Genomic DNA, 26,039 nt, shown 5'->3' with positions numbered 1-26,039 from the left:
TAAATCAAAATGCACGTGTCTCTTTCAAACTACTCTAAATTGTCTGTAGATGTGAACATGAGTGGGAATGGTTGCCCTGCGACTACCCACCTCTTGCCCAAACTCAGCTAGGATAGACTCCAGCTCACGCATGACCCTCAGGATGACAAGCACTATAGAAAATGGATGGATGGATTTATGACATGGGAAATGTAAAGTGTCATGTAAAGTCAATTGATTTAATTAAACCTTTATTAAGTGTACAGGCGATGTAACATTACCAAGTAATGTAATTGTAACTGTCATGCAAGTGTAGAAATTAGATGGCGTAAGCAAAAAAAAACAAAATCTGGCAATTTAGTGTCGCATATCTGTTTAGGATACATGCTTCCTATTGGCGCATATTGGGGCAAAGAAAGAAATTCAGCCAAAATGGCTGCTTCAAACCAAAATGATCAACTTCCTGTTCATTTTCGGACATGGACCCTACAGACTTTTGTTCGTGTCCTGTGTTGATCAACACATCCACCCACTTTCGTGTTAATCGGTAAAACTGGTTTCCAGGCTGCGCTATTGTTAGAGATTGATCCCATTTGCCACATTAGATGGCTTAGGGAAAAAAGTTAGCAAATTTAGCGTCGCCCACCTGTCTAGAATTCCTTCTTCCAATTTGGGCTCATTTGAAAGAATTCCCCAAGGCTATGAAGGCATGCCACGCCCACAGTAGATGACGTGGACCCAAAGTTTGGGAATTTAGTGTCGTCAAACTATCTAGGATACCGCCTTCCAATTTGGGCTCATTTGGGCAAATTTATAAATGAGTTTGTCATAGTATGAGCCCTGGAACTGCATCAGTCTAAAATGCCTAACGTAGCTCCAATATTATGATTTTATGGAGATTGTTTTCGTCAGAGGCGGCACGGTGGACGACTGGTTAGAGCGTCAGCCTCACAGTTCTGAGGACCCGGGTTCAATCCCCGGTCCCGCCTGTGTGGAGTTTGCATGTTCGCCCCGTGCCTGCGTGGGTTTTCTCCGGGTACTCCGGTTTCCTCCCACATCCCAAAAACATGCATGAATTGGAGACTCTAAATTGCCCGTAGGCATGACTGTGAGTGCGAATGATTGTTTGTTTCTATGTGCCCTGCGATTGGCTGGCAACCGGTTCAGGGTGCACCCCGCCTCCTGCCCGATGACAGCTGGGATAGGCTCCAGCACGCCCGCGACCCTAGTGAGGAGAAGTGGCTCAGAAAATGGATGGATGGATGGATGTTTTCGTCAGTAAGCGACGTTAAACTTTTTTTTGTATAGTGAGTGCTTACGGAGAGGAAAATGCTTAATGTCCATAAAATCCAAAATATTCGGGTAATGGTTCTGAAATTTTCAGAGGTTGAAGTTGGCATTGGTAGAGATGTCCATATAAACTTTGGTGACGACTGATCACAGTTTTTAATGTTAAGTATTTTAGACGGTCCTGAGGAATTTGCCCAAAATGCATGGCTCTAACCAAAATGGCTGGCTTCTTGTTCAATTATGAAAGATGGTCATTTCGTGTCGATCAGTGAAACTGCTGGGGGAATTTTTTTCCCGAACTTTCCATTGTATGAAATTGAGTGAGTTTTTGGGGGTCACGTTGTGAGAGATTTTGACGATATGCTAGTCCCCCAATTGCTAGTGGAGGCAAAAAAATAATAATAATTCAGTTTAGCGTCACCCATCTGTCTAGGACGGTGATTTTCAAATTACTGCACTAGTGATGGTACATGGGCTGCAATATTGTGATGTGAGAAAGAATCCAAGTCCAAGTACAGTTCAATTGAATGGGATTAACAGATAGGCTGAGATGATACACAGTCAGGTTACTTTATTGCTGTAGTAGCCCACGCGAGGCCAGACGGCGGCGCTGTGCACAGTAGTCGTAGTTGTCTGCCTCTGTGGACGCTTTATTGCAATTGTTTGAACAATGAGACATACCCCAAAAAATACACACAAAAACAAAGTGCGAACAAAGCCGCAAAAGCATTCACGTGGCAAAATAGATGCTAATGAGGCTACATACACAACAGGTGAGCTAATTAAGCGGCGTGTACGGCAAAAGGCTATAATACATCATGCTTTGTAGTTATGATAAATAGACTATTTATTTACCAGGAAACCACTTCATTAGGTACATTTGCACCATCTAATCAGATCCAATACAAGAGTGGAAGTAGACTACTAACGAACAAATAAATGCTGCTTTCATGAAAACAGGGATGTTGGACTTTTCTGACCTCAGGCAAGGAAAAGTATTAAGAGTTTTGCTCAGTCAGGAGCCAAGAAAAACCAAAATAAATTTTTGGTGGAGATCTGGATGGGAATGTATTATTTTATCTATCGTGTCATTTGGTAAACTCCACCCCAAGAAGCAAAATGGCACAGTCTGTCTTTTCCTTACGTCTTTCTAATGTCATCCTCCCATGAATTAGGCCTGAACAAAACAAATGCTACATTCAATAAAACTGGGGGAGTCGGAAATTTCCAACTTGGTGGAATGCGACTTGAATGTAAACAAACCACGCGTGGCCACAGATGTTGTAAAAGACAATAAAAGACTCAATAAAAGAATTGTTCACTGTAATTATTGCTTATACTAGATATGGACATCTAATAAGTTGTTTTGCATGTAAATGCATCTGTCTCTGCATTCATTTTTGGGAGTAAAAAAACCTGCCATCAGTCAAGCCATTCAGATTTTCCAGCAGCCTTGAATGTAGCACAGCAAATACAACTCTATTTGCTTAAATTGTTTATTCACAAACAGAACAAATATTAATTTATCACGATCCTCTGCCATGATTTCTGTTCACGGTTAACTGGAATGTTCTGACGTCTCACCCCAGAAGCTTCAAGTGGGTTATTTCTGATTTCCCAGCGGTCATGAATGCAGCAAATCAGCTACAAAATACACTATTTAAGTGCTCTTAAAATAGTTTGACGTTTGTGGAGCTCTGTATTGTACTGACTTCCATCCTAAATTACAAATATGTTTATGATTGTGGTTGCAGTTAGGCTTCAAGTGGGATATATCTGATTTCCCAGGGGTTTTGAATGCAGCTAAACATCTTTGAATATTTTTTTTTTTTTTGTCAATTTCTTGCCACTTTTGTAAAGAGTTAGGCCTTTGCGGAGGTCTGTGCTCTACAAACAATTGGGGTACTATTGTGGTTTAGTTGAGGTCCAAAGGAGATATTTGTGATTTCCCAGCAATATTTAATGCATCAAAACATATACAATAGGTTATTTGTCGGATTTTTGTTCAGAGTATGGCCTTGGCGGAGGTCTGACCAAGTTGTATCCTTATGCTTTTAGTTAGGCAAGTGGTATGTTTCTGATTTCCCGATAGTTTTGAATGCAGCAACATATCAACAAAATTGTACATTTTTGGTCTCATTTTGCAAAGAGTTTGGCCTTGGCAGAGAGCTGTGCTCTACTCAGCTCTTTACTAGTTTTACAATGGGTTTGTTACACGGCCCCAAGTGGATATACTGAATGGATTTCCGCAGCAAAATAATAATAATAATAAACAAAATAAAACAAATTGGCAGCACAGTGTTTCTCCCTGTGCCTGTGTGGGTTTTCTCCGGGTACGCCGGTTTCCTCCCACATCCCAAAAAACATGCATGGTAGGTTAATTGAGGACTCTAAACTGTCCGTAGGTGTGAATGCGAGTGCGAACGGTTGTTTGTTTATACAGTATGTGCCCTGCGATTGGCTGGCGACCAGTTCAGGGTGTACCCCACCTCTCGCCCAGAGTCAGTTGGGATAGGCGCCAGCACGCCCGCGACCCTAGGATAAGCGGTACGGAAGATGAATGAATGAATGAATAAAAATAAATTAAATTTTGGATGTAGCTCTTGTTTTGAAGTGTGCAGGTGTATATAATGGCGCGGCCATCAAGTTTTTTATTTTATTTTATTTTTTTAAATCCAAACCAGGGCCATTATCTTTTCTTCGGGACGCTCCACTGTGCCAAATTCAAATTCATATTTTATATTAGGGCGCGGGAGACAGGAGCACAAATCCTCCAAAGTAGACAACGCATGAGAAGAGTCCATCCATCCATCCATCCGGCTTTCCATCAGTCCAACATCACCATCATCCATCTCGCTGCCTATCCCTGTAACCATCTGTCCATCCAACCACTGGTCTATCCGTTCATCATATTATTACTTATTATAGTAAGCCCCGCATATTTGCTTTTCACTCAATTGTCGAGAATTCACCGAATTCATGCCTCGATGTATTTTTCTACTCTTTCTATAACGCCCAAGATATCACAAGATGGTGCCAAAACCCCGCTAATAGGAATGTAGCAATTGTCAAGGAAGTATTTTGGAATAACATATCAATTTTTTAAGATTGTTGGTTCAGTCACTTTCTTTTTGTTTTTAAGAGTAGTATTGTAAGATGAGTTTGAAATTATATTAACACGTTTTGTGGTCATCATTTGTGGTATATTTACTGTTTTAACTAATAATATTGGAAATAATAGTAATTCCTACAAACGATTCACAAATTCACCTATTTATGTTTTTTTTTTAACCTATATATACTTATTTGCTGAAAAACTATTCACGGTTCTCAGCACATTTTTGTGCTCTTGGTACAACGCACTAAGGTGCCACAAGATGTCGCCAAAGCCTAGCTAAAAGGAAAGTAGTAATTGGTGTCAAGAAAGTATTTTGAAGAAACACATCTCAACTGTCCATATCCCCCATGAAAAGTTGGGAATTACTGTATCCATCCATTCATCCATCCATCCAGCCAGCCAGCCAGCCATTGATTGGTTCACGCATCAGAGCCTTTCTGCCTGCGCTTCGAGGGTGGCACCAGGCGGCTGGGCAACTCCGGGGGCAGACCGTGGCCCTCCAACTTGACTTCGATCAGGTGGCTGGCCAGGGCAAACTCCTCCTCGTCCAGCATGCCATCCCGGTCCACGTCGGACAGCTTCCAGATGCGGCCCAGCACGGAGTTGGGCAGGCGGGAGCTGACCATCCAGTCCTTGGCCTTGGTGCCACTCAGCTTGCCCTCGTTGGGCGCAAGGTTGTAGAAGATCTCGTCGTACTTGGGCTTGTCCTTGGTCACCACCCACTTGTCAGGCTCATCCTCGCAGCCGTCGCCCGCCTCCTCGTCCTCATTGCCGAAGGGGTCGCCTTCGCCGAAGGGTCCGGCGCGGGTGCCCAGGAAGGCACCGCCCTGCACGCCGGGCTGCTCGCCGGCCTCCAGCTCCTCCTGACGCAGAAGCGGCATCAGCTTGGCGATGTCCACCGACAGCAGCTCGTCCAGGGCCGCCATCAGGTTGGGCTTCAGGGTTTTGAACTTGCTGAAGTCGTGAACCATCAGTTGCTCCTGACAACCACAAGTAGAAGAAATCATTTTAGTAGAAAAACTGACCCAAATGAGCTGAATAGTTTGAAGTTGCAATGGTTTGAATCAGTGAATGAGTTAGTGAGAATTAGATCATCCATTTGTTGACGCATTGCTTCGTCCTTTTGTATATCCAATGATCCCTTTGTCTCTTCTTGTATACACATTCTTGCATCCATCTGCCATCCATTCATCCGTCCTTATATCCTTCCATCAATCTTTCAATCTTCCATCTGTCAATCACTTAATCAAGCCATCATCTGCTCGTCCATGTATTCTTTCATCCATTATCCATGCATGCATGTATCCACCCACTCATGCGTTCCTCTCTCCGTCAATGTCATCCATTGGTCTCTTTCCATCCATCCACCCATCCAGCTGACCTGCATCTTGGCACAGTCGGGGAAGTCTCCGGCGGAGATGTTGTGCTGCAGTTGTATCTTGGAGAAGATGACGGGCAGCTGGTAGATGAGGTTCTTTTTCTTGTTGTCCTTCCTGAACACTGATGGCATCTCCTGCTTCAGGTAGCTGATGATGTGAGCGTGCACCTGAAGACGGAACACTGAAAGTTATTTTGTCACTGCGTAATATGAAATTCCTTCATGAGGTGGTCTTGAAACTCTTGAACCAGGGGTTCTGAAACTTTTTGGCCTGGAGAAAAGGACCCTCTTATAATCCTAACGTCAATTAAACAAAATTGGCATGTGTACTCCTGAATGCTATAAATAAAGAAGTTGCAATTTTCACAAGAACAAAAAGGTATTTTTTTCATGATAAAAGTGTATATTTTTTACTTAATCTGGCGTACTCAAGTTGTCCTAAATTCGTCCTACACAGTCAAGCTCCAAAAACAAACACTCACCCGGACCAGGCGTGCCCTCTTCACCAGGTCGTTGAGCTTGCGCAGAGCTGCGTTGCGAGGAAGGTTCTGGATGTCTGTGAACAGGTCCTCCTCCTCTAGCTCGAAGAGCTTGCGGTTGTCAGACACCATGAGCGGCTCGGACCAGAAGGAGCCGATGTAAACCCTCAGAACCTCAGGGGTGCCGAACACCTTGCCCAGGGACCACATGAGAGCGCCGTAGACCCTCATGAGCTGCTGGGTGCCCACCATGTCGGCCTTGTTGAGGACAACCCGCAGCTTGTCCTCGTTGCCCTTCAGCGCACCAATGGCCTCCGAGAACTCGTCCGAGATCTCCAGCTTGTGGGCGTCGAAGAGCAGGATGATCCGGTCTACTCGCTCAGCGAACCAGCGCAGCACGGCGGGAAAATCGTAGCCTGCGGGCAAGAAGGGGTTAACAAGTCAGAGCTGGAATAGCCTGAGCCAACAGCCAAAACCTGTAAAAGTAATTGACACCCCACGAAAAATGTTTATTGTTGCCGATACAGTGGTGCCTGAAGAGACAAGTTAAATTAGTTTTGTGATCAGGCTCGAAACTCAAAACACTCAGATCTCAAATCCTCTTTTCCATTGAGAAAAATGGAAATTGAGCACCATTATTTCGTTCAGGGGCTCACAAAAAAATGTAATGTTTCAATGAGAAAACTAGCAATCTATAATATTCAACTTTATAAAACATTTACATAATTAAATAGAATGTAAAGAATTAAACCGTTTTTGTCACATTTTTTGCTTCAATTCAATGGACATTGTGCTGCAACACACTCAAGGAAGAGTTTCCCAGCTGACTCAGTAAGCTGCAGTAATATCAGTCTTTTTTTTTTGCAAAGGATTAAGAATATATGTCTGTGCATATTGCTATATTGTCTGTCTACGTCCGTTGTGCCACCGTTCGTGTTCAACTATCTGTTGCTTAAATGGTTACAATGCCTTATTGATGCTATTCGTTAGCCTGTTTATGGCGTCTTGCACGGTTTGTTAGCAAGAAGCTAAGTGGACTGTTGTAAGGTCGTTGTTTGTTTTAAATACACAACATGTAATTGTCTTTGTTCTGTTTATTTCAGCAGTACATTTAAACTGGGCGTGCCAATAAACAGCTTGAAGTTTTTTTTTTTAAAGAATTGTTCACTGTCTGCCAAACTGTTACTTGTTGTGAAGTCAATTGAGTTGAGTTGAACTCAGTGTCACCATATCTTCTATCTCAAATTTTTGCTCCAAGTCAAAGCAAAAAATTGGCCGAACGACGGCTTGTATCTTGAAAAAATTTGAAGTTGGGTCACTCACATCTCAAAGGACCACTGCATTAATATAGTTGTGCATTGACTTCTAACTGCACCAACTTCTGAGTTTTGTTAATTTACGAGCCATCACTCAGTTGATTTTTTTTCTTTGTGTTATGAGCAAAAGTTTGACTAATGAGTAAACTTCAGACACTCCAGCGCTAGACATCCGGCCACCATCAGTTCACTTTATCTAGCAGTGAAAGTACAGCTATCTGCTGTGTTGTGTGCTCACGTTTTCTGTGTTTTGCTAAATTTCTTTCTAACAATAGGCCCTCTGAAAGTGAGTTTTGAGAAGAAGAAAAATACCCAGACATTATTTTAATATCATTAGAGCTTTTTAGAAGATACACAGAAATAAAATGTATGAAATAAAAACCAAATTGTTTATTAATATTAAGTGTTTTACAGGAAAATAATTGAAAAAAATATAACGCTTGCATGTCCTTAATATATAGTTAATTACAATTATATTACTTAATATATAACAATTATTATATACACAATTACATAGTTAATGCATCTAAAATGCATAATCTTTATTATATTAAAATAAATAACAATAATAAGGATTTTATTTTATAGTATTTTATTTTACAAAGACCTTAAGCCATGATGTAATGCTGCTGATTACATTTTTAAAAAAAATAAATGCCACCAGGTGGAACATTCCCCTCAGCTGTGGATTGGAGGCATACTGTCACTGACGTGGACCGTACCAGCTCTACAGTATGTGGAAACAACAACATGATGTCATCTTTTTGGATGAATGTCTCGCGTGTCAACGTGTGTAGCAATAAAGTGTGTGTGACTTGTTCGACGTGTGACTTTTTGCACTCATTTCGCAACAGATTTGATGACTTTTTTAAAAAGTAGCCTGTTACAAGTCATGACTTTGCAGCAATGTTGGTTTCTCAAACATTTTGGGTTGAGAGACCCCTTACAGGGGAGAAATCTTTCCAAGGACCCACGTCATGATCCCAAAATATCCCAAAAATAACTACCATGTGTAGGCCTGAAAGCTACGGGAATTTGTTTTCAACCTTAATATTCATGACCCGTTTAAAAACAACATGACCAAATTTAATTGAATTCAATTCACTATTTATCCATTGTCATTAGCTTATGTGTACTCCTCACACTAAAAAAAAGTCCTCATTGAAAGTATAATCGTCACAGCGTCAATTGTGCAGATTTTCACCCAAAGTTTTCCCCATTCATACGTTACATAAGCAGTAATTTATCTACATTAGAAACTTTTGACATGAGGTAGGTTTACTGCTTCAAAGCAGTAAATATTTTGCTGCGGTCACCTTGCCTCACCTGTACCACTTGACATGAGAAAAGAGCGTGGCAGACGGCATGCATGCAGGGATGTCAGATTTATGTGATGATACTTCATAATAATAGTGGATCTTTTAATTGGCCCACAACTAAAGTAGGGTGGAGTAATTGCTTCAGTATGTTTGTTTTATTGGTGTGCAAGTCCCCGTATGCAGGTGTGCACTTAGAAAGAAAGAAAACAACAATCAATTGCAAATTATTTTGCGGACCACCAAATTATGGCTTGCTTGCATCCCATCCCTCCTTTCCTTTTCTGCCTTTCTGACCTCGGCTCACTCTCTGCTTGGCTCCTGAGAGGATTCCAGGCGTGTCGATGATGCTGATGCTCTCCAGCACCTGATTGGACATCTGGGCACACTGGAACCTGCAACACAAGATGGACGTGCATCAGCTAAAACAGGAGTGGGCATGGACAGTGCGCTCCATTCTTGGATCCTATTAAATGCGATCACTCACTAGGCCACGCCTCTTAAAGGCACACATCCAACACACAAATACTACAGTACGCACAGGAAATACACTTTATAAAACCAGTTTATTTATTTACATTCTCTTTTATTATGCTTTATTAGGTATGTTTTATACAATATTGTGTTATTTTTGGCCATTTTATAAATTTCAGTGGGGGAAATTGATATACGAGAAAATTGAGTTACAACAAACTGAACTGAACTAATTAAACTCGAGGTACCACTGTATTTGTTCCATTCATTTAGCTGTTTTTGTCCCTCCTATAATTGGTTACCTGAATATATTTATTCATTTATATTTATCTTATTCATTTATCCCATTAAATAATTAGTTGATCAGTTGAGTGTTAGTAAAATAAAAAAATACATAACAATTTAACATTTTATTTATTGAAACAAATATTACTTACAAATTATGCAATGAAAAATGAGAATCAATAATTGTATTAGTAAAATGAATGACAAAATAAATGCAAAATATGTAAAATAGTTTACGTTTTACATGTAAAAAGAAATGGGTAATGGGTAGTTTTAAAGTATAAATTTAAAATATGTATTTATAAATTAATCAATTTCAAATACATTACATTGTATCATTGTTTCATTTCTTTTCATTTTATTCATTTGGTTCATTTCATAATTGGTTAATTGATTCATCATAATACAATAAAAATGAGAATTATCATATAATTAAAATACATTATTTCACATATTTTATATGCAATTTTTATTCATTATATCATAAGCATTTTTTTGTCATTCATAAATAGATGATACATAGATTTTAAATAAAAGTTAAAATCATTACTGAAATAATTTTAATTAATATTTCATTTCCACTGCACATTTCATATTTCATAAACTATTTTACTGTAAAATGGTTATTCATTACGACAAAATTAATGACAAATAATACAATCTGAACATGAATTATTGTTTTATTCTTGTAATAAACTTTTTAAACTTTGAAAACTGAAATGTAGCCCAACCCTGAGCAAAAACCACAGAGGGCTTCGAGGGGAATGGAAAACGCCTGCTCCATTGTGTCAGGGAGAGCTCATGGCTTCGGACTTCCTGAATGGAAAAACGGCGTCCCCGATGCCAGAATCAAACAATAAGGCTCACTAATGATGTTGCGCCTCTGGAACAACAACAACGCCACTTCCTGTGGCCCGAGAGCTTAACGAGCGCCCCACTTCCCGACCCTCGCCCGGATGGGAAGACAAACAATGACAAACTCCAGTGCGGGAGTCCTGAGATTTCTCTGAAAGAGAAACTTTACTGATTGTTTTAGGTCTTGATTTTAACATTGCTTAGCTTATTTTTATGCTTGTACGACAGTTAAGAATGTAGAAAAATGACATTTTCTTCGCTTGCTTTTGACTCAATGTATTACTATTTTTACATTTTAACATTAACAGTGGTTTGTAGACTTGTAAGAATGTATTTAAGCATGTTAAAAAATGACATGCATGAGATATTAGCATTACTGAACTTCTTGTTATGCTAGTATAACAGCTATGAATGGAAAACAATGAAACGTGTGAGGCTCATCTGCAAAGCGAATGTTCTTCATTTGCATTTGACTCAAGTGCATGATTGTTTTAGTCTCAATATTAACAGTAGTCAACTTCTTTTTACACTTAAAATGTTGTTGGGAATGTTAAACAAAATAAATGCGTGAAGCTCATCTGCGAAGGGAATCTTCTTCATCTGCACTTAAGTGCGATTGTTTTTACGTCCATCAGTCCATCCTCTGAAGCTCTTATCCTCATTAGGGTCGCGGGTGTGCTGGTGCCTATCCAAGCTGACTTTGGGTGAGAGGCGGGGTACACCCTGAACTGGTCACCAGCCAATCACGTTGTTTTTACGTCTCAATACTGTTTTTATTGTCTGTTTTAATTCCTACGGCATTTATGGGTACACATGGTAGTTACGTATGTTTAATTGGGGTTAGCATTATTAACGGATCCTTGGAAAAATGTTTCCCCTATAAAGGTGTCCCCTCGACCCAAAATGTTTCAGAACCGCTGCTTAAAATTGTCCATAGGTATGATTGTGAGTTTTTTTTTTTTTGTCTATATGTGCACTGCGATTGTTTGGCGACCAGTCCAGGGCGAACCTCACCTCTGGCACAAAAGTCAGCTGGGATAGGCTCCAGCTCAACCCTAAAGAGGACAAGCGCTATAGAAAATAAATAGAGCCAGTTAAGATTGTTCAAATGTGACTTGAAAAATTACTTTTATGAATTAAATGTAAGTTTATATGATGCAGACAGTTTGAGATTAACGAGTGTTCTGCTTTGCCCCCAAAGACAAACACGAAAGCGGGAGTCCCGGGATTTCTATGACAGAGCCATTTTGATTGCCTGCCTGGACGCTGGCCTGTGACGTCAATGGTGGAAAATAAAGACCAGGAGAAATTCTGTTTCGGGTTCTCCTAGCCTAACAAGTCCATCACTGGTTTTGTTTGTTTTGACACCCCACCTCACTCCTTGCTGGCCTCTGTCTTTCATCTTCTGTCCAAACAAGACACAGAAATGCTTCTTTTTACACTTGTAAGAATGTAGTTAAGAACGTTGAAAAATGAGCTGTGCGAGATGCACAGAAGCTGGGAAACGAATGACATTCATTCACGTTTGACTCGGGTGCATGATTGACTTAATATTAACAGGGGTTGCCTTATATTTACACTCGTATCGTATAACTGTTAAGCGTGTAATGTGACGTTAAACATTGCTTGTACATTTAATAAAGAGGTGAAGGTTTTTCCCTGGGACTTACTTTTCATCAAAGATGAGTGATTTCATGGTTTTCTGTTTTTAAGTTAACAGTGATTAACTTGTTTTTACACTTTTGTGACACTTTATAATGTTAAAAAGAAATTGAACGTGTATCTGTGAAGTGAATCTGTTCAGTCCTGAGAGAAGATTCTCATCTCAATAGAAGTTTCATCCAAAGAGAAGGTTCTTGTTCTTAGAGAAGATTGACATCATAAGAGATGGTTGAAGTCCCAAGGGAAGGTTTTAGTTCTGAGAGAAGGTTCTCATCCCAAGAGAAGGTTTTCATCCAAGAAGTTTTTGTTCTGAGAAAAGATTCCCCTCACAAGAGAAGGGTCAAGTCCCAAGGGACGGTTCTTGTCCCAACTGAAGGTTTTAGTGCGGAGAGAAAGTTCTCATCTGAAGATAAGGTCCCAAGGGAAGGTTCGAGTCTTGAGAAAATGTACTAGTCCCAAGAGAAGGTTCTAGACCTCAGAGAAGATTTTCATCTAGAGAGAAGGTTCTCGTCGTGAGAAAAGTTCCAAGGAAATGGTCTAGTCCCAAGTGAAGGTTCGAGTTCCAAGATAAGGTTTTCTTTCAAAAATAAGGTTCTAGTACTGAGAGAAGATTCTCATTTAAAGAGGTTTTAATTTTGAGGGAAATTTTTATTCCCGAGAGAAAGTTATTGTCCACACAGAAGGTTCTAGTCCTGAGAGAAGACTTTCGTAGAGAGAGAAGGTACTAGTCTTCAGTAAAAATCTCATCCTGGAAGTGCAAAATAATGTAACAAATTGTGAAACAATTTTACATTTCAGAAAACAAATTAACAAAAGCAGAAACACTTTTAGAAAAAAAGGAAGCAAATTACAATTGAGACAACCTGGAAAGGTAACAGCCAACATTATTAGGAATCCAGCGCATTTTCCTGGAAGGACACGCCCTGCTCCAATATTACTGGCTCCAGGACACATGCCACTGCACTATGATTGGCTGCTATATCCCGGTAGAACACGCTCTACTGCTTCCAGACGGTAAAAGTAGTATGTGACCGATTAAGTGTGGTGGCGTTAATATAAATGCCATTAACACTAAAGCCAATGTGGTCAAACCCGACTGGACCGAACCATCGCTTGCAAATAAGATACACACATTGCACATTGAGCGATTGAATATGTGGACGCCCTTTACACAGGGACCCTGTCTTATTGTTCATCAAAATTATCATTCAAGCCATTTACCCTGTTCTCACTCACTCTGCCTTGTTCAAATGACGTGGAAGGGCTGTTTACTCAGAGAATGTTTGAGCTTTTGCCACCTGGAAGTACGTCTGAGGTCATGGTGAAAAGCTCTATACAAATAAACTTGCCTTGTCTCTGTCCATTACACTTCCTCTCTGAGCTTTCATCGCACTCCCTCCCTCCTGATAATGTTCCCTCTCTCCAATTTTCCACAAATAAGGCAAGGGGCAGAATTTTGGCAAGCACACTTGAAAAATTCCAAAGACCTGACAACATTCCCACTCCCTCCCTTCCATCTTAACCTCACCTGTTGAGGAAGGTGTTCCCAAAGGGGTTGAGCTTCCGGAAAGGCTTGTTTGGGTCCACGATGAGGGCATTCCCGGGAATGACGCTCTCCACCTCGCCGTGCATGATGGCGGTGAAGCAGTCGGTGGTGGGTTCGGGTCCCACCCGGCTGCCAGGAATTTCCTGCTCCAGCAGGTACCTGTCAATCACACTCGGGTTATTTAACCCACCTCTGTGGTAATGACTTACTTCAGTGGTTTTACATACTTTATTGAGCCAAGGCACATATTTTACATTACACCACCAAACCAACATGTCACGAAACGTATGAAACGTAATTCCAGAATTGTAGGAAATTTTCAGTCTGCCCCTCACCCATTAAATTTAAAATAATCCATGCACCCAAACACAGAAACATACGCTTGCTGTGTAAATTCATTAGTTGTCTTGAGACAAGATGTAACCATCACTGTAGTAAAAGTGATCCCTAAATATGATTTAAAATACTAAATGCCCTAAAATGTTTCTTTGTCTTGTATCTTGATAACCAAATTACATACCAAACACAACAGATAAAATCAGCTTTTTTGAGGTCTGATTTTGTTGCTGTCTTCCTTGCAACTGTTCAAACATTGTGTTGTATCACAGACATTTTAGTAGTAATTGTGCTCTGAAGTTGTGTCGCTCAACATACACTTAGCCCTGTTACTAAAAGCCATCAAGAGGAAGCGGAAAAAAAAGTGAGCTACATGACTTAGCGGAAATGACAACATCAATCTAATTGCACTTTTTCAATGTATTCAGCCATTATGGAGTATGCCATTCAATAAAAGGCAACCCTGCTACACATCTTTTCAATAAAAGACGTTATTATCAGTTTAATTTTTTTTATAGTTAAGATTGTTTTTGACCAGTTAGCATAGCTAGCAGCTAACGCAGCAAATACATACTCAAGCAAAAATGCTAACTTTAGTACAGATATGTAACTCAATTGTAATATTTATTGCATTAATTTAGCAGTTTTTTCCCCTAAAACTGGTCAGTTAAAATGTATTTATTCATTTATATTTATTGTCTATTCATTCTTCAAATAATTAGTTAATGGATTTATTAATTAATTTCAAATAAGAAATATTAGTAAAATAAACAAAATCACATGTATACATTTAACAATTTTGACATTATTTGATTAAATAACTGGTTAATTAACTATAAATAAAAGAATCCAAAATGAAAATGGGTGAATTAATTATGATTTCATTAGTACATTTTGGGCGAGACGGTAAAAAACTGGTTAGCACTTCTGCCTCACAGTTTTGAGGACCAGGGTTCAAATCCCGGCCCCGCCTGTGTGGAGTTTGCATGTTCTCCCCGTGCCTGCGTGGGTTTTCTCCGGGTACTCCGGTTTCCTCCCACATCCTAAAAACATGCATGGTAGGTTGATTGAAGACTCTAAATTGCCCGTAGGTGTGAATGTGAGTGCGAATGGTTGTTTGTTTATGTGTGCCCTGTGATTGGCTGGCGATCAGTTCAGGGTGTACCCCGCCTCAACGCCCGAAGATAGCTGGGATAGGCTCCAGCACGCCTGCGACCCTAGTGAGGATAACCAGTGAAGACAATGGTTGGATAGTACATTTTGTGTTAGTGAAATACAAAAAATAAAGTTGAAAATGTTTGAAATATCAAAAAATGGGAAAAAATATATTTTAAAAATCTGAAAATAAAGTTCTTTCATTTAAAAAAGGCTGTATTTTACTATTACAAAATGTACTAATAAAATAATAATACAAAAAATCAAATGAGGCCCTTAAGCACAAAATTTTGCCCACCCCTGGGTACCTTCTGCAATCTAGTGGAAGGGCATTTTGTTCTTCTACCTGTCACTATACGTCACTGGCATAGGTTGATGAACGAAGATGCCTATTATTTGTTGCAAATAAATACTACCTTTCGGACCAGTGAAGTGATTGGGAATGATCAAGTGACTTACTTGATGAAGGTGGTCTTCCCGGTGGAATACTGGCCCACCACCAGCACCATGGGCTTGTTGTCGAAGTCAGCGTCCTCCAGGCTGAGCGAGTGGAAGTCGTGAAAGCCATAATATTGCTCCAGGGGCAACAGCTTCTTGCGGTACAGAGACTTGAGTCCCTCTGTCACCGTGCGGATCACCTCCGGAGCCTTCTTTACGTTCTTACGCCCCCAGCGTGACATCTCGACGAGATCTTGACCTGGAAGACAAAAAGCAAGAAGACGCTAGTCCAACCTTTTGGGTCGAGGGACCCTTTACAGGGGAGCAACTTTCCATACAATGTCACCGTTAAGAATTTTAAAATCTGATTTTAAACATTCTCTGTAGTATATGTACATTTAATAATGGTGTTTGGATAGTGGCTTTGATCCCGCAACTTTGTGGTTATGCATTGACGTTTTATTGTAAGCAGAGGTTCACCTCTTTTTACACTTGCATGACGTGGACCTACTCACAGAGTGACACAGGGAGCTTCTTGGATGCACAAGGGCTGTAATGTATTTCCTATTGAGGAATAAAAAAGAAAAAGCTTCAGATGTTTCCTGTGTTTGTGTGCGAAAGTCACTTCGTCGTCCTTGAGGCCTCGCTCCAAAAAGATCTCGTTTGAAGTGGGAAATAATCTACAGTGTGAACATTAGGAGGAAATAGTTAGATGATATTCCCAATATGTTACGAGTGTCAGAAGTCATGCCTGGGGAGATTTGATCCCTGCCGCATGCATTCTAATAATACAATTTAATGTGGCTTGCATCAAAAGGGTGTGAGATAAAGTTAAAATGTGAAAAGATAGCGCACTATTTTTTAAATCAAAAATAAAAATGTAAAAAAAATTGACGGTTATTTTTTTTGTAAATTACTTTTGAATACATTAAAAAATTATGACAATTTTCTACATTTTTTAAAATTAGAATTGTAAATACATTTGGGTGTAACAAAATAAAACTTTTTAAGTTTAACGAAAATTTGAAAAAAACTTAACTTAAAATTGTAAATGCTGTCTGTATATTTGAACAAAGATTGGTCACAATTTCAAATTTAAAATTGTAAAGACATTTGAATGTTTGAAGATATCACTACTTTTATGAAAATATATTTAGGATGATTCTTAAAAATATTTTTTTAAAAATCCCTTCAAATACAGTTAACTGCAAAGCATGTGTTGTGTTTCATAAACCATCTACATCCCAGCCCCGCCCCTTCCTCCGTTACATTTTTCTGTATGTGGCCCTCAGCAGAAAAAAGGTTTGGACATCCCTGCAATCCGTAAAGACCATCCTACTTTTTTTACGCCTGGGCCAGGCAGGCAGCTGCTTATTAAGGAGTGCTGCACCTCGAGTGCAGATGTGGAATTTTTTTTTTTGAGCCCTCCAGGAGGCTGCCTAGCATTGTCAGTGCATGCCTGGAAAAAGCTGGTGCTCCATGCTGGAACACTTTCAAACCCAGCCCATGCTCAGGCCACAGTTCATGATTTCAGTGCAAAATGAGTAAGACATTCCTTTTCACCCCCTCTGCTTTTTTGCCTCACAGCATCCACTGTGTATACAGAAGGAAAAAAGTTCCATTTGGGGATCCTTATTTTGACTAAAAAGGCGCCGCTCATTAGTGAAGGCAACTTCTCCATTTTTGGAATCATTAGTGGGGTGGAGAGGAAAAACAGAACAATCCTGACATGTCACAAGATCCATGCAGAAAAAAAGTAACAACATGGCGAAAGCAATAACAGGAGACTTGTGAGAGCATTTTAAGGCTTGGGAATCCATTTGTGGCATGTAAGGAGGATGCGGGAAGAAAAGCTTTTCCACTGTATACAAATGCAATGAAAGACTTTTGCCATGCATTGCATATATGTCCTAAATGTGTATATATATATATTTTTTTTTTTTTTTTTTTTTTCACCATAGTACTAGAGCAGTGGTTCTCAAACGTTTAAACCAATTACCACCTCAAAACATCTTACCTTAATCAATGTTTGAGATAAAAATATTCTTAAAAATATAATGCATAATGTATTGTACACTAAAGTTAAATACAGCTGAACTGTACTTAAATGTACTGTACTGGATTTAAAAAAAAAAAAAAAGTTTGAGTCAAAGTAGTTATGACCAGTTGGAACATTACATTGCGCTAAAAAAAACTGTACTTAAAATAAATCAAAATATATTGCACGTGAAAGTTAAGAAATGGTCCCGAGGTAAACATTTTAAAAATGTTACTTAAAAGTTAAATATAACTGTAACCACAACTACACTTATTGTACAACCCCAATTCCAATGAGGTTGGGACGTTGTGTTAAACAAATAAAAACAGAATACAATGATTTGCAAATCATGTTCAACGTATATTTAATTGAATACACTACAAAGACAAGACATTTAATGTTCAAACTGATAAACTTGATTGTTTTTAGCAAATAATCATTAACTTAGAATTTTATGGCTCCAACACGTTCCAAAAAAAGTTGAGACAGGGTCATGTTTACCACTGTGTTACATCACCTTTTCTTTTACCAACATTCAATAAAAGTTTGGGAACTGAGGAGACTAATTGTTGAAGCGTTGTAGGTGGAATTCTTTCCCATTCTTGCTTGATGTACAGCTTCAGCTGTTCAACAGTCCGGGGACTCCGTTGTCGTATTTTACGTTTCACAATGCACCACACATTTTCAATGGGAGACAGGTCTGGACTGCAGGCAGGCCAGTCTAGTACCCGCACTCTTTTACTACGAAGTCACGCTGTTGTAACGCGTGCAGAATGTGGTTTGGAATTGTCTTGCTGAAATAAGCAGGGGTGTCCATGAAAAAGACGTTGCTTGGATGGCAGCATATGTTTCTCCAAAACCTGTATGTACCTTTCAGCATTAATGGTGCCTTCACAGTGTGTAAGTTACCCATGCCATTGGCACTAACAGCCCCATACCATCACAGATGCTGGCTTTTGAACTTGGTGCCCATAACAGTCCGGATGGTTCTTTTCTTCTTTGGCCCGGAGGACACGACTTCCACAATTTCCAAAAACAATTTGAAATGTGGACTCGTCGGACCACAGAACACTTTTCGACTTTGCATCAGTCAGTCTTAGATGAGCTCGGGCCCAGAGAAGCCAGCTGCGTTTCTGGGTGTTGTTGATAAATGGCTTTTGCTTTGCATAGTAGAGTTTCAAGTTACACTTACGGATGTAGCGCCGAACTGTATTTACTGACATTGGTTTTCTGAAGTGTTCCTGAGCCCATGTCGTGATATCCTTTACACATTGATGTCGGTTTTTGATGCAGTGCCGCCTGAGGGATCGACGGTCACGGGCATTCAATGTTGGTTTTCGGCCTTGCCGCTTATATGCAGTGATTTCTCCACATTCTCTGAACCTTTTGATGATATTATGTACCGAAGATGATGAAATCCCAAAATTCCTTGCAATTGTACATTGAGGAACATTGTCCTTAAACTGTTCGACTATTTTGTCACACACTTGTTCACAAAGAGGTGAACCTTGCGCCATCTTTGCTTGTGAATGACTGAGCAATTCAGGGAAGCTCCTTTTATACCCAATCAGGGCACCCACCTGTTCCCAATTAACCTGTTTACCTGTGGGATTTTCCAAATAGGTGTTTGATGAGCATTCCTCAACTTTCTCAGTCTTTTTTGCCGCCTTTTTTGGAACGTGTTGCAGCCATAAAATTCTAAGTTAATGATTATTTGATAAAAACTATAAAGTTTGTCAGTTTGAACATTAAATATCTGGTCTTGGTAGTGTATTCAATTCAATAATAGGTTGAACATGATTTTCAAATCATTGTATTCTGTTTTTATTTATGTTTAACACAACGTACCAACTTCATTGGAATTGGTTTTGTACTTTGAAGTTAAATACAACTGAACTGTACTAGATAAAAAAATATTTAAGACACTATAACGTTATGCACAGTTTGAACATTAACACTACGCTTAAATACAGTGGACCTCCGCATATACGCAGTTCTGTATTCGCAAACTTACCTATTTGAAGACTATTTACCTATCGCCCTTTTTTGCAGAAAGTGCCGCTTATTTGTGTTTTTCTCCCCCATGGCAATTATAAAGACTGCCAACTATTCACAGATTTTCGCTATTCGTGGTCCCCTGCGAATACTGGGGGTTCACTCAAAAAGTGTATTGTATTGTTCTTTAAAGTTAAATGCAACCAAACTGCAGTTTCCAAATGTAATTTAATATATATATCAAAAAAAGAAAGTTGCAGCCACTGTAACATTATTGACCGTTTGAACATTTAATTCAGTATTTCTTTGGCATACCATTTGAGGGAGCCAGCGTACCCAAATAAATATATATATATTAAATAAATACCCAAACAAGTTTCTTTGTATATGACAGCAAAGAAAGGCTTAAATTTACCAGATGTTTTAGCAGAAACACATCATGTCAGGTAAATTCAATCTTTCCTTGTCCGTTGTCTACAGAGAAATTTAACCAGTATCATGTACTGCGAAAAAACACAAAAGTCTGTAAAAGTGCGTTTTAACGTGTAATTTCAAACATTTTACATTCCAGCAGATTTTTAATTCTTTAAGCACACATTTACATAAAAAAGAACACATTTAGGAATACAAAAGTGGGTTATTACCGTGACGCTCCTCTCTGTAAAGTACTTGACAAGGGTGTACCCCTGGTAGACAAAACAGGGTGTATGTGAAGGTAAAAAAGGGTGTCCTTTTCGTTCCTGCGAGGCTTGACGTCGTTCCCTGCTCTTTTTTTCCCCCTTCTTTCTCCCCAGCCCTCTTCCTCACGCCTACTTGGATGCTCCTCCTCCTCCTATTCTTCCTCCTCCCGTTTTATGCATGTAAGCAGGGATGCCTGGCAACGCTGAGGACAGCCCAAAACACTCCAGAGGAGGGAGCGTTGTGTATAAACCTTTGGGCGGAGCGGGCTTTTATCTTTTTATGAAATGACACACGAGGCCTTCACATGACATCTTGCTACTTGTGACACAGTAGTGCACTGCCTCCACCACCCCTCCCCTCCCTACAACAGTCTGAAGAGTTTAGGCGCGGGGTGCCACATACAGCCCGCTCTGTTCTTTAAGATAGCCCACTGAGCATTTATTTACGTGATCGACAATTCAGTAATATTTTTCCTTTAGAAGTTTCTTCCCGAGGCGGCACGGTGGCCGACTGGTTAGAGCGTCAGCCTCACAGTTCTGAGGTGCGGGGTTCAATCCCCGCCCCCGCCTGTGTGGAGTTTGCATGTTCTCCCCGTGCCTGCGTGGGTTTTCTCCGGGCACTCCGGTTTCCTCCCACATCCCAAAAACATGCATTAATTGGAGACTCTAAATTGCCCGTAGGCATGACTGTGAGTGCGAATGGTTGTTAGTTTCTATGTGCCCTGCGATTGGCTGGCAACCAGTTCAGGGTGTACCCCGCCTCCTGCCCGATGACAGCTGGGATAGGCTCCAGCACGCCCGCGACCCTAGTGAGGAGAAGCGGCTCAGAAAATGGATGGATGGAAGTTTCTTCCCTAAAATCTGTGAATTAAAATGCATTTGTTAATTTGCAGTTGGAACAATGAACTAGTGGTTAGCACATCTGCTTCACAGTTCTGAGGTTGGGGATCAAATCCAGGTTTGCTTGAGTAGGTATTCTCTGGGTACTCCAGTTTCCAATCACATTCCAAAAACATGCATGTTCAGGCCATTGAAGACAAATTTGTCCATAGCCTAACCTGCCCAAAATCAGCTGGGTTAGGGTCCAGCTCAGCCGCAACCCTAATGAGGATAAGAGTTTCACAAAATAATGGATATTTGTATTTATATTATCTACTTATGCTGATTTATTGTAAATGATAAAACAAACAGTAAAATAAAAACATTTATATTAATGTTTAACATTTTATTTGACTGAATCATTAATTATAATTAATAAGACTAAAAAAGAAAACATTCTATAGCGCTTGTCCGCATTGGGTATCGGCTGAGCTGGAACCTTCCCCAGCTGTCATGGGGCGAGAGGAAGAGCTCACCCGGGACTGTTTGCCAGCCAAACGCAGGACACATATAGACAAGCATTCATACTCACATAAGGACAATTTTGAGGCTTCAATGAAGCTAACGTGCATATTTTCTGAATGTGGGAGGAATGAAAACATGAGAAATTACAAAGAAAAAAAGAATAAACTATCACCTAAAAGAATAAAACTTTTCAAGAAAAAACATTTCATAAAAAAAAATAAACTGTGGTCAATTTATTTTTCCACTTGTGTGACCGTTAACAGTGCTATGTGATCTAAAACATTGGGTTTTAGTATTGAAATAAATCAGTTTAAAACAAAAATTAAAAAAATTCATTAACTTGAAAAATATTTTTTTCATGAAAAGCTACTTTTGTCATATATATAGCCATCCATCCATCCATCCATCCATTTTCTGAACCGCTTCTCCTCACTAGGGTCGCGGGTGTGCTGAGCCTATTCCAGCTATCATCGGGCAGGAGGCGGGGTACACCCTGAACTGGTTGCCAGCCAATCGCAGGGCACATACAAACAAACAACCATTAGCACTCACATTCACACCTACAGGGAATTTAGAGTTGTCAAGAAAAATAAAATTTGTTAAAAAAATATATTTTTCCTTACGCCATTTTAAAATTTGGTTTTTACCTTTTTCTCTTAACAGTGACACTTTTTTTGTACACTCAAATGACTGTTAAAAGGTTCCTCAAAGCATCACCTGCACATATAAGTTTTAGTTTGATCCTGGAATCTATATTTCCATTACTTCCCATGAGGGGGGAAAAAAGGTCCCAACATACAGAACCACATTGAATTTATGATGGTGATGGAGCAGCAATGATTGTTACACATGTAATGACTCCAAAAACAAGGACGTGATTCATAAAAGCAAGGTTTAATTTACAGTTTTACTAAATGTACATTTCTTTTTAAAAAGTATCCTTATACACAATAAATACAATACAAAATTAATCTGTAATAAGATACTTCAAATTCTCTTGCTGTCTTTTTTTGTACATTATTATTGTTCCTTTTTCTTTTTTCACTCTATGCCACCCCACCGTTTGTGTACGCTTGTGCTGCACTTGAGTTGGACTAGTCCACTGGGCTTGGATTAAAAAACAAACAAAAACAAAAGTATCACATTTGGGAGGAAGGGGGAGAGGTGAGAGTTTAGGGATGAGCCTGGCCTGCCCCCTGCTGACTGAAATGTATCGAGGCCTCTGAGGTTGGAGGTCAAACAAGGTCTAACTAACTTGCTTTAATATATATATATATATATATTTAAATACAAATAAAAAGTGAGAATCTGTATGTTTTGACTTTGATAACTATAAATCCAATTCTGCTTTGTGGGCCTTGAAAAAGGTTATTTATTTTTAGAACCTTGTCATAGTGCTTGTGATACGTGCGCATAAGCAAATTGAATGCGTTCGTACGACACTATTTTGAACTGGCCGTTGTTTAAAACGGTGATTCCCAACCACTATGCCAAGAGATCATCAGATATGCCGGGGGAAATTATGTAATTTCACTTTATTGGTCCAAAAATGCTCATTTAAATACTACAAATGAATCTTTGTTCATGTAAGTCAACGACCTTATAGCGACAGGCAAAACAATTAAATGTTCTTCCACTAGATGGCAGAAGGTAGATTTGTGTTCAACTAAACACACTAAGCTTTCACATGAGTAAGTAGAGTAAATCGAGACGTGAACATCATTACTTCAGTCTATTTACTTTTGGTGGCATTTTTGTTTGGTGCTGAGCCATGAGATTTTTTGAAATATGTGAACTGGCTTTGGTCATACATTTTTTGGCCTTTTGGTCACATTTAAAGTTAGGAATCACTCTACTCGAGCATCAAAAATAAGAAGACCCTTTTAAAAGCAGGGATTTGTAACCCATATTTTTCCAGGTAGCTTCTCTGTAGACCTGTCAAAAGTCCGCCTTCAGAGGTAGAAGCAGGGCTGCAAGACAAGACAATTAATGTGTAAATGAATGCCGGAATGGCAGGACAGGGGTGTGAATCTCCACACTCGCGAGTCACTTCTCTCACCTGTTGTATTGAAAGCAATGTTGATGATAAGTATTTTAGACTGGGTTCTCTGTCTAAAGCAAAGGCGGCCTATTGACGGATCTAGTGCTATGAGATTTTTTCTAATGTAAAATACAAGACTCACAAAACGTTAGGGATATTGGGCCTTCGAGTAAAATTTTAGGATGAACCTAAAATGCTTTTTCCCCTAAAAGAACCTTTACAGGTAAATTAATTTGACTTTGCGTAAACCTTTGAATGTACAATTATTTGCTGTTGCATAACTTGATGTTCTGTAACAAGGAGCCGAACAGAATAATTCACAACAGGCGTTTGAGTCCAAGAAATTTCCAACATGTATGCCATTCTTTGGGTCTTCGAGTCTCTGTATCTCTGCTGCAACCTGCTGATGACACTAAGCTCAGTGGTCACTTTCTTTTGAGATCATCCTGTTTAACGGCGAGGTACTGTTGATCAAATGTTAGTCTTCATGATGTCAAAATGTAAACAGCATGATGAAAAGGACTTAAATACCAATGCTAAATGAACCATGACATTTATTGGAAAAGACCGGAAGAGTCAGAAAGGCATAGAAGTGGACATTCTTGGGAATTTTCATAGATCAAACATGAATGTTACTATTCAGATCCTTGTGAGAGAACAGCAAGTTCTGCAAAAAGTACTGTTTGGCATTCAAAAGTTTAGAGGTGGGGTTCACTTGAAAAGTTTATAGTGCATTTTAGGTTCATCCTGAAATTTTAACTGATTTTCTACTTGGTTTTGTGCCGTGAGATTTTTCAAATGTAAAATATGTGCCTTGGCTCACTAAAGGTTGGGTAACTATGATTTAGAAACACTGTGGGGAGACAAAATTGAAAGTGTGGCATGATCACGTGACAAAAGAAGGAAAAGCCCGGACAGAACAAGACAACAAAAACATATGACTGGAAAATTCCGCAGACAAACCTGGCAGAGTCATCAACCTTCCCTCCCTATTCTGCCGGGCGCCCCCCTCCCCTTGTCAGTTCATGTGGGACCGGGGGGCGGTGGGGCTGTTATCTGGTCTGAGTCTGCCGCACCAGGCTGCCGTTGTGGCCGCAGCCACTGACCTGAGGGTGCTGGGCCAGGGAGGACGACGTGGATGAGGCGGAGGAAGACGACGGGAGCCCCGAGGGTTTGTGCGGGGGGACCGAGCGCAGGTGTGTCCGGCCGTTACCGCCCTTGTGGTGGTGCCCGCGTAACGTGGGCTCCTGCTGCAGGTTGAGGATGCTGTCGATGGCACATTGCAAATGTTCGTTGAGGGAGGCGTCGGGGGGGCTGCCGCTGGAGAAACTGGCGTTGTCCATGTCGGGAGAGTCCGACTTGCAGCGCTTGGCAGGGAGCAAAGGAAACTCCGGCGAAGGCGGCCCCGGCGCGTGCTGGTCCATCCTAAAAGTCCCCGCTTGCCTCTGTTTGTTTTTCCCGCTCGTCCGCTTGTATTTGGGGAAGTCGGCGTCCTGCTCCGAGCAATCCTCTCCGGTTCCCTTGACCCCCTTGATGGCGTGGTTGAACACGTCATCCACATGGTGCAAGCCTGAGCTGGGGTCCCGACCTCTTTTCTCCACCTTCACGCTGGCTATGACCGTCCTCTCGTGCGCAGGGGTCAGGTAGGGCGCCGAGTCGTCGGCCCCGCCGCCACCTGGTACGCCTGGCCGGACACGGGGACTGACATTCTCCCGATAAGTCTTTCTGAGGGGGAGGCGGCAGGTGGTATGCGAGGGGGCGGGGGTGGCGGAGGCCAAATTGTGGTGGTCCAGGGTGCCGTTCATTTGCGTGGAGGACGAGCTCTGAGAGGAAGAGGTTGCCAGGTTGGATTGAGTGGTCGCCGTAGTGACCGACACAGGTGACTGGGTTCTGATGACCCCGGCGGGCACAGGAGTGGACGAGGGTTGGGATTTGGGTGTGTTGGGCTGAGAGGTGTGCACGGGGTCCAGGGCTGTGTTGTGGACCACCTTACCGAAGCCCGTTTGGTCCTGCTTGATCTTCAGCTTCAAGCCGATCCTCCTCCGAGCCTCGTAGGTTTTGATGGGGGGCTTGCTGGTCCTCTGTGGGAGCGCGTCGTCGTCGTCATCCATTTTAGAAGAGGTGGAGGAGAAGATTGATGATGCTGCAGTTGTGCGCGTCAAGGAAGGGCTCTGGCTGGCCAGTTCGGCTGCCCTGGGAGGAGGGGGGCAGCTACTGGACCATGACACCGAGGCCCCGCTACCGCCCTGCTTTATGACCAGTTTTGTCGGGGGGAAGGAGGCGGGAGGAGGGGCTAGAGGAGGGACGGTGACAG

General features: G+C 40.8%; 2 protein-coding genes across 12 annotated transcripts in view; both read right to left on the bottom strand.

The window, feature by feature from the left end:
• Positions 1–1,825: 1,825 nt before the first annotated feature.
• Positions 1,826–20,531, bottom strand: ehd2b (EH-domain containing 2b). 3 transcript variants are annotated; one of them, XM_061780861.1, is made up of 8 exons: positions 20,305–20,531; positions 16,143–16,307; positions 15,649–15,886; positions 13,681–13,857; positions 9,174–9,271; positions 6,248–6,660; positions 5,769–5,933; positions 1,826–5,367 (listed from the first exon to the last, which is right to left on the bottom strand). In XM_061780861.1, the coding sequence occupies exons 3-8, from the start codon at positions 15,867–15,869 to the stop codon at positions 4,807–4,809; spliced, it is 1,635 nt and encodes a 544-aa protein (XP_061636845.1). In that variant the 5' UTR covers positions 15,870–15,886; positions 16,143–16,307; positions 20,305–20,531; the 3' UTR covers positions 1,826–4,806. The 3 variants fall into 3 exon arrangements, with proteins under 3 accessions (XP_061636845.1, XP_061636844.1, XP_061636843.1); XM_061780860.1 differs by having other exon boundaries at positions 16,143–16,191; XM_061780859.1 differs by lacking the exon at positions 16,143–16,307 and having other exon boundaries at positions 20,305–20,527.
• Positions 20,532–22,559: 2,028 nt separating this feature from the next.
• The window catches only part of bicra (BRD4 interacting chromatin remodeling complex associated protein), a 57,219-nt gene continuing 53,739 nt past the window's right edge, over positions 22,560–26,039 (bottom strand). For 8 of the 9 annotated variants that reach the window (XM_061781844.1, XM_061781847.1, XM_061781843.1 and 5 more), the window contains one exon: positions 22,560–26,039. This exon is cut by the window's right edge and continues 213 nt beyond it. In XM_061781844.1, coding sequence (XP_061637828.1) covers positions 24,778–26,039 — 1,262 coding nt within the window. In that variant the 3' untranslated portion in view covers positions 22,560–24,777. The other variant, XR_009789701.1, reaches the window with a different exon arrangement.

Source organism: Phyllopteryx taeniolatus, chromosome 8 (assembly GCF_024500385.1).
Source record: "Phyllopteryx taeniolatus isolate TA_2022b chromosome 8, UOR_Ptae_1.2, whole genome shotgun sequence".
NCBI lineage: Eukaryota > Metazoa > Chordata > Actinopteri > Syngnathiformes > Syngnathidae > Phyllopteryx > Phyllopteryx taeniolatus.
The sequence above is the reverse complement of the archived record's forward strand: the minus strand, read 5'-3'. Positions and strand labels throughout refer to the sequence as shown.